At 34.7% G+C, this 9237-nt stretch overlaps 1 protein-coding gene across 1 annotated transcript; it reads right to left on the bottom strand.

Moving 5' to 3' along the window:
• Positions 1-6839: 6839 nt before the first annotated feature.
• On the bottom strand, positions 6840-7724 carry LOC110011382 (uncharacterized mitochondrial protein AtMg00810-like). The gene is made up of 3 exons (XM_020691434.1): positions 7451-7724; positions 7251-7396; positions 6840-6980 (listed from the first exon to the last, which is right to left on the bottom strand). The coding sequence occupies exons 1-3, from the start codon at positions 7722-7724 to the stop codon at positions 6840-6842; spliced, it is 561 nt and encodes a 186-aa protein (XP_020547093.1).
• Positions 7725-9237: the final 1513 nt, after the last annotated feature.

Below are 9237 nucleotides of genomic sequence, written 5' to 3' on the forward strand. Positions count from 1 at the left end.
TTTATATGGGGTTGGAGTTGTGAAGATTCTTTGTTCTCTCTCTCTCTTTTCTTTTTTTTTCTCTTTGTTTCTTTAGTATATTGCTGAACACTAGTGATTTATGGATGGGAGTTATATGTACATTCAAACAATAAAGCCATGATTCTGGGAATTTTTTGAAAGTAGTGTGGCGCATGTATGTTTATTGGTCTACTTCATCAACTAAAAATTAAGATTCAGTTCTTCCAGTAGCAAACACAGCCAACTAATGAAGGATTTTCACTAAGAAATGAAGGGGATCTAATTGTATTTAGAATTGTGTAATGTAGAGCAACTTTGCTTAGAGTTTCAAAGATGCGAAGATCATGACGTCATCTATCAAGTTTTGTTCCAACTTTGTTCCAATACCCATTTCAATAGGAAACGGGCTTCGCAATGGCCTGCTGATAAGTGCCAAATCCCCCCTTCTTTTGTAGTCTACATTATTTAAATTGTTGCAACACTGTAAATATTCTGAATTTGGACACAATTTCATGTGTCATAAATACACTCATATTCCCTATTAAAGTTGTGTTTAGTTGTCGTTGATGCTGAATTTTATTTTTTGGTCCGCTTTTAATACTTTCATCATATTTACTCTTTATGTATTTACACACATAAACTCACACTCACACTCACACACTCACATACATAATAAATCACCCAACGATTGCTTACTCACCCTCTTGTCTTTGTATCCTCCATTTTATATTATCTCTGTATCTCTCCCCCCACTCCCCCACATACTCCAAAGAATTCTTTGTGCACACAAGAGACGATAGAGCAGAACTCAAATAATGGGAGAAATGTAGATCTTTATTCAAGGATTCAACTTCATTCAGCATTCAATTCTATTTTACAGCTTTTTACAAATTCTAACATATATTTAATTTCACCTTGTAGATGGAAACTATAATTGAGAGAGATAACTTTTATGGTTGTTGGAGAGTTAATGGTGTGCTCTTTCTTGAGCCACTTGATTCCAATTTTCCAGCACCACCTCCGCCTTCAGCTCCTCCACCTCCGCCTTTCCCTCCACCACCATCATAAAGTGCAAAGGATGGCAGATCTTTCCTTTTTTTACACTTTTTTTTGTGGTTTTTTTTTTTAATAAACAAATATACATGTGTGGGATCTCCACTCTTCTTCATTTGGTTAGATCTTTTATTTTAAATATAAAGTTTTAAAAAGTACTAACTTAAAATTGGTAAGTTCTCAATCTTCAAAGTGTAAATACAATTTTTTCATTTTCAGCTTTGATTTTTGAAACAAACTCTTCTAAAAAGAAAAATTCAAAATTGGCTTTCTTAATTTTTCAATTTTGTATGGGGTTGGATTTGTGAAGTTTCTGTGTTCTCTCTCTCTTTTCTTTTTTTTTTCCCTGTTTCTGGAGCATATTGGTGAACACTAGTGATTTATGGATGGGATTTATATGTACATTCAAACAATAAAGCCAAGATTCTGGGAATTTGTTTAAAATAGTGTGGCGCATGTATGTTTATTGGTCTAGTTGATCAACTAATAATTAAGATTCAATTATTGCAGGAGCTAACACGGTCAAGCAATGAAGGATTTTCACAAAGAAAAGAACGGGATCTAACTGTATCAAGAATTATGTAATGTATCGCAATTCTACTCAAAGTTCTAAAGATGCGAGAAATAATTTGAATATATTACGGAGATATTGGAAGTTGCTTTAATTTCTTCTTTTTTTATTTAAGTTGTACTTTAATGACATGCAGTATAAGTAAATAATGAAAGAAACTATTCTATTGAAAAAATAGTGGACCTTGCACTCATATTGCACAAATAATTTGAATTTAGAAAAGATAAAGATTTAATCTTCTAGCAAATATGCTACACATAAAAAATGGGGATCTTGAAGTCATCTATCAAGTTCTGTTCCAACTATGTTCCAATACCCATTTCAATATGAAACGGGCTTTGGGTTGCCCAACTAATTTGTGCCAAATCCTGCCTTTTTTTGTAGAGTATTTATTTAAATTGTTGTAACACTTTAAATATTTTGAATTTGGACAAAATTTACACTCATATTCCCTATTAAAGTTGTGCTTAGTTGTGGTTGATGTTGAATTTTATTTTTTCTTCTGCTTTAAATACATTCATCATATTCACTCTTTATGTATTTACATCCATACACTCACGCTCACACACTCACATACATAATAAATCACCCAACGACTGCTTACTCACCCTCTTGTCTTTGTATCTTCCATTTTATCTCATCTCTGTATCTCTCCCCCCTCCCCCCTCCACATACTCCAAAGAATTCTTTGTGCACACAAGAGAAGATGGAGGAGAACTCAAATAATCAGATAAATGTAGATCTTTATTCAACGATTCAACTTCATTCACCTTTCAATTCTATTTTACAGCTTTTTACAAAATCTAACATATATTTTATTTCACCGTGTAGATGGAAACTATAATTGAGAGAGATAACTTTTATGGCTGTTGGAGAGTTAATGGTGTGCTCTTTCCGGAGCCACTTGATTTCAATTTTCCGGCACCACCTCCGCCTTCACCTCCACCACCTCCGCCTTTCCCTCCACCACCATCATCCCAACTAGTACCTCCAAAAAGTGCAACAGGCATAGCAGATCTTCCTTTCTTTCTTGCTTTCTTTGTGGTTTTTTTTCTTTTACTAAACAAATATACATATGCGGGATCTCCACTCTTCTTCATTTGGTTAGATCTTTTATTTTAAATATAAATTTTTAAGAAGTACTAACTTAAAATTGGTAAGTTCTCAATCTTCAAAGTGTAAATACAATTTTTTTGTTTTCACCTTTGATTTTTGAAACAAACACTAAAAAAAACAAAAAAACTCAAAATTGGGTTTCTTCAGTTTTCAATTTTTTATGGGGTTGGATTTGTGAAGATTCTGTGTTCTCTCTCTCTTTTCATATTTTTTTCTATGTTTCTATAGTATATTGTTGAACACTAGTGATTTATAGATGGGATTTATTTGTAAATTCAAACAATAAAATCAAGATTTTGGGAATTTGTTGAAAGTAGTGTGGCACATGTATGTTTATTGGTCTAGTTCATCAACTAATAATTAAGATTCAATTCTTGCAGGAGCAAACACGGTCAAGCAATGAAGGATTTTCACAAAGAAAAGAACGGGATGTAACTGTATATAGAATTGTGTAATGAAGAGCAATTTTCCTTAGAGTTTTAAAGATGCAAGGAACAATTTGAATATATTTTGGGGATATTGAAAGTTGCTTTAAGTTCTTCTTTTTTTTATAAGTAAATCATGAAAGAAACAATTCTGATGAAAAAATAGTGGACCTTGCACTTATATTGCACAAATAATTTGAATTTAGAAAAAATAACGATTTTATCTTCTAGCATATATTCTACACATAAATAATGAAGATCATGACGTCATCTATCAAGTTTTGTGTCAACTGTGTTCCAATACCCATTTCAATTTGAAACGGGCTTCGGAATGGCCTGCTGATACGTGCCGAATCTCGCCTTTTTTTGTAGTGTACGTTACTTAAATTGTTGCAACACTTTAAATATTTTGAATTTGGACACAGTTTCATGTGTCATAAATACATTCATATTCCCTATTAAAGTTGTATTTAGTTGTAATTGATGTTGAATTTTATTTTTTGGTATGCTTTAAATACATTCATCATATTCACTCTTTATGTATTTACACACATAAACTCACACTCACACACTCACATACATAATAAATCACCCAACGATTGCTTACTTACCCTTTTGTCTTTGTATCCTCCTTTTTATATCATCTCTGTATCTCTCCCCCCTCCCCCCCACATACACCAAAGAATTGTTTGTGCACACAAGAGAAGATGGAGCATAACTCATATAATGGGAGAAATGAAGATCTTTATACAACGATTTAACTTCATTCACCTTTCAATTCTATTTTACAGTTTTTCACAAAATCCAACATATATTTAATTTCACCTTGTAAATGAAAACTATAATTGAGAAAGATAACTTTTGTCGCTATTGGAGAGTTAATGGTGTGCTCTTTCTGGAGACACTAGATTTTAATTTTCCAGCACCACCTCTGCCTTCTCCTCCACCACCATTATCCCAACAAGTACCTTCAAGAGACAACTGGCATGGCAGATCTTCCATTCTTTCTTGCTTTCTTTGCGTTTTTTTTTTTTACTAAAAAAATATACATGTGTGGGATCTCCACTCTTCTTCGTTTGGTTAGATCTTTTATTAAATATAAATTTTTAAGAATTACTAACTTAAAATTGCTAAGTTCTCAATCTTCAAATTGTACATACAATTTTTTTGTTTTCACCTTTGATTTTTGAAACAAACTCTTCAAAACAAAAATTCAAAATTGGCTTTCTTAGTTTTTTAATTTTGTATGGGGTTGGATTTGTGAAGATTCTTTATTCTCTCTCTCTTTTCTTTTTCTTTTCTTTTTTTCTTTAGTATATTGGTGAAAACTAGTGATTTATGGATGGGAGTTATATGTACATTCAAACAATAAATCCATGATTCTGAGAATTTGTTGAAAGTAGTGTGGCGCAAGTACGTTTATTGGTCTAATTCATCAACTAATAATTAAGATTCAATTCTTGCTGGAGCAAACATGGTCAAGCCATGAAGGATTTTCACAAAGAAAAGTACGGGATCTAACTGTATCTGGAATTGTGTAATGTAGAGTAATTTTGCTCAGAGTTTTAAAGATGCGAGGAATAATTTGAATATACTTTAAAGATACTTGAAGTTGCTTTAATTTCTTCTTTTTTTTATTAAGTTTTACTTTATTGATGTCCGCTATAAGTAAATCATGAAAGAAACTATTCTGATGAAAAAATAGTGGACTTTGCACTTATATTGCACAAATAATATGAATTTAGAAAAGAAAAAGATTTTATCTTTCTAGCATATATGCTACACATGAAAAATGGGCATCATGTCGTCATTTATCAAGTTCTGTTCCAACTGTGTTCCAATACCCATTTCAATATTAAACGGGCTTTGGAATGTCCTGCTAGTATGTGCTAAATCCCGCATTTTTATGTAGTGTACGGTATTTAAATTGTTGCAACACTGTAAATATTCCGAATTTGGACACAATTTCATATGTCATAAGTACACTCGTATTCCCTATTAAACTTGTGTTTAGTTGTTGTTGATATTGAATTTTATTTTTTGTTCTACTTTAAATAAATTTATCATATTCACTCTTTATGTATCTACACACATTCACTCACACTCACACACTCACATACATAATAAATGACCCAACGATTACTTACTCACCCTCTTGTCTTTGTATCCTCCATTTTATATCATCTCTGTGTCTCTCCTCCCCCCCCTCCCCGCACATACTCCAAAGAATTCTTTCTGCACACAAGAGAAGATGAAGCAGAACTCAAATAATGGGAGAAATGTATATCTTTATTCAACGATACAACTTCATTCACCTTTCAATTTTATTTTACAGTTTTTTACAAAATCTAACATATATTTAATTTCACCTTGTAGATGGAATCTATAATTGAGAGAGATAACTTTTATGGTTGTTGGAGAGTTAATGTGCTCTTTACAGAGCCACTTAATTTCAATTTTACGACACCACTTCCGCTTTCCCCTCCATCTTAAAGCCTGATTTAAGGTAGCGATGTCTCGTAAGCCCTTCCCACCTTCCAATAACAGTTTACATATATATTGCCATGCTACCTTGGCATAGCCCGTAGTCATCCCTCCTTTCCACAAGAATGCTAGAAGTCGCTTCTCAATCTCCCTTATAACACCTTAGGCTATAGGAACGTTGAGGAACAATAAATGCTCAACGCCATAAGGATAGATTTGATGATCTGCATCCTCCCAGCATAGGACAACACCAGACCTCTCCATCCTTTAATACGTTGGTCAATTTTCGATAACAATGGCTGACAATCTGTTTTCGAATAATTGAGACGAGAGAAGGGAAAGTCGCAAGTTTCTCATCGGTAACTGCCCTTCCTAGAATCCCAACATCACCAACAACTCTACTGGAATCTCGTGTGCCGAGCGAGATATAATAAGGTAGCTCTTATGTGCATTAAGCCGTAGACCCAACCATGATGCGAACATATCTAAGCCCTGCTTGAAGACCCCTATAGAATCCATATCAGCTTTACAAAATAGCAGTAGATCATCTGCAAAACTAAGCTGAACGAGTCGAGCATGAGCACATTTTCAATGGAATGAAAAACGCCATCCTGTTCAATCAACTATAGGAATAAAAGTTGTAACACCTCCATCACAAGAACAAATACATAATGCAACATGGCATCACCTTGCCTAAACCCTTGTGAGCCTGCAAAAAATCCATGGGGTTTCCAATTCAGACCCACCGAGAATAAGGGTGTTGTTACACACTCTTCTATCCACCGAATAAATTGTGCTGGAAATCCAAACATGTCCAAAAATGCTAGTAGAAAGTCCCATTCCACTGTGTCATAGGCTTTCTGAATATCCAACTTAATGGTAGATCTAGGTGGGAGACACACCTGGTTATACCTTGTAAATAATTCCTGTGCAAGCATGTCAAAACCAGGCACAGTGGAACATTGCGTGTATTTGTAAAAAACGGAAGAGGAAATTTCAGAGAATTGAATCTATTTTATTTGAATTTAACAGAGTTGAGTACATGTATATATAGAATAGAGATGTAGCAGTTTTGAGAGATAACAAACTAAACTAACTTTCAAGAAAGAAAAGAAGCCAATGGACTAATAAAAGCGTGTTCAAAAGAACACGCTTTTATAAGTTTACAAATAAAAAATAAAAGCAAATGGCTATTGTTCACTGTCTTCTTCAGCCTCATATTTCTGCAACTCTTTTCCTTCAATAGACAGATCCAAGTGGCTAGAATCAAGTTTTACAGCCTCCCTGCAAGTTGGACTTGTATCGAAGGTGGTCAGGCCTAACTTAGAAGACTAGAACAGAAAAGAATTCGAAGGTAGAGGCTCAGTAAAGAGGTCTGCCAATTGCAGCTTTGAATTCACATATTTAGGCAAAATACGACCTTCTTTCTATTGGTCCCTCAGAACGTGGCAGTCTATCTCAACATGCTTTGTCCTCTAATCTAATGAAACGTTCTCTGTGATGTGTATCGCTGCTTTATTCTCACAATAGAATGGCACAGGGGTAAGAACATCCACTTTCAATTCCTTAAGTAAATTATTAACCCAAACAATCTAGCATACTGTGGTAGCCATACTCCTGTATTCTGCCTCTGCAGATGATCTAAACATTGTACTTCGTTTCTTGGTTTTCCAAGAAACTGGGTTGCTTCCCATCATTATGCAATATCCCGTTAGTGATCTTCTTGTTACTTGGCAAGCTGTCCAATCTGCACCAGAATAAGCTTTTAGTTTAAAATTATTATTAACAGGGAATAATAGACCTGAAGAAGGTTGTCCCTTCAAATATCTAACAAGGTCAACTGCTACGTTCCAGTGTTGCTTATAGGGTTGTTGGATATACTGGTTAAGTTGCTGAGTAGCATAGCTGATGTCCGGTCTGGTAAATCCAAGGTATAAAAGCCTTCCCACAAGCCTTCTATATTTGGAAGGATCTTCTAATGTTGCCTCAGACTCTGAAATAAATTTTAGGCCTGCTGGAAGTGGAGTTGGAGCTATTTTTACCTTGTCAAATCCCATGTCTTTTATGATGTCCATGGTATATTTGTTCTGTGTGACAATCAAACCTTGTTCTTATCTAGATAATTCTAGTCCTAAAAAGTACTTGGCTTCTCCCACGTCTTTTATAGTGAACAATCCATTCGGGTAGACTTTCACTTCTTGCACAGAACTTTCAGTGGCTGCAGTGACCAAAACATCGTCAACATATACAAGAAGTGCAATAAAATGAATGCCAGTCCCTTTAGTAAAAAGGCAGTAGTCATATTTGGATTGAACAAAACCCAAAGCTTTAATCTTTGTAGTAAATTCCTCATTCCATTGTCTTGAAGCTTGCTTCAAGCCATAGAGGGATTTTTTAAGTTTACAAACCATGCCTTCTGGAATTTTATAGCCTTTAGGGGGTAGCATGTAAATGACTTCATTTAAATTCCCATGTAGAAATGTGTTGTTAACATCTGAATGATGTAACAACCACCCTTTAGCAATAGCAATAGCCAATAGAAGTCTTACAGTGACTGTTTTGGCTACAGGAGCAAAACAGTCATTGTAATCTATCCCTTCCCTTTGCCTAAAACTTTTGGCAACTAACCTGGCCTTATGCCTCTCAACAGATTCATCAGGTCTTAGCTTCATTTTGTAAACCCACCTGCATCCAATAAGGATCGTTGCTTGATGTAATGAAGATATTTCCCATATTTTGTTCTTTTCTAATGCAGTAATTTCCTGCTTCATGGCATTCCTCCATTATTTTTGTTTTTGTGCTTCATCATAATTTTTGGGTTCCTGCAATGAGTTCAAACTTTGCACAAAACAACTATGAAGAGGAGTTAGTTTAACATCATGTGGTAAAGTCATTCCAGATGCCTTGTTATGGATGAAATCATTCATCGAAAATGGTTTGCTAGGAATTGTAGTGGACCTTCTAGGCTGAACATGCTGCTCACTGACAGTAGGTGGTGGATCATTTTCTATTTCTTTTTTCATCCAAAACTCCCATAGTAGGTAAAGGACAGGAGATGCTGTCTATTTCATCATTGTGGAAAGGAAATGTTCCTTCATGAAAGACTACATCCCTTGCTACAAACATTTCATTAGTATCAAGATTCATGACATTATACCCTTTCTTTCCTTGGGCATATCCTAAGAAAACACACCTTATAGCTCTAGGCTCAAATTTTCTTTTGAAAGGTGTTACATTAGTGGCAAAGCAAAGACATCCAAAAATTTTGAGATGTTGATAGCTTGGTTTTCTTTTATGTAGCATTTCATAGGGGGTTTTCCACTTTAATGTAGGGATGGGCATTCTATTTATGAGATAGGTTTCTGTTAAGAGAGACTCAACCCAAAATCTTTCAGGAAGTTTGGCAAAAAACGTCAGAGACCTTGTTACCTGTAGCAAGTGTTGATGTTTTCTCTCCACAACACCATTTTGTTGTGGAGTGTATGTGCAGGTTCCTTCATGAATAATGCCTCTGTTTTGGAAGAGAGTCTGACATTGATCATTAATAAATTCAGTACCATTGTCAGTTCTCACCCTTTTAATTTTTAA

The sequence above is a fragment of the Sesamum indicum genome, unplaced genomic scaffold (genome assembly GCF_000512975.1).
Source record: "Sesamum indicum cultivar Zhongzhi No. 13 unplaced genomic scaffold, S_indicum_v1.0 scaffold00212, whole genome shotgun sequence".
In the NCBI taxonomy this organism is placed as follows: Eukaryota; Viridiplantae; Streptophyta; class Magnoliopsida; order Lamiales; family Pedaliaceae; genus Sesamum; species Sesamum indicum.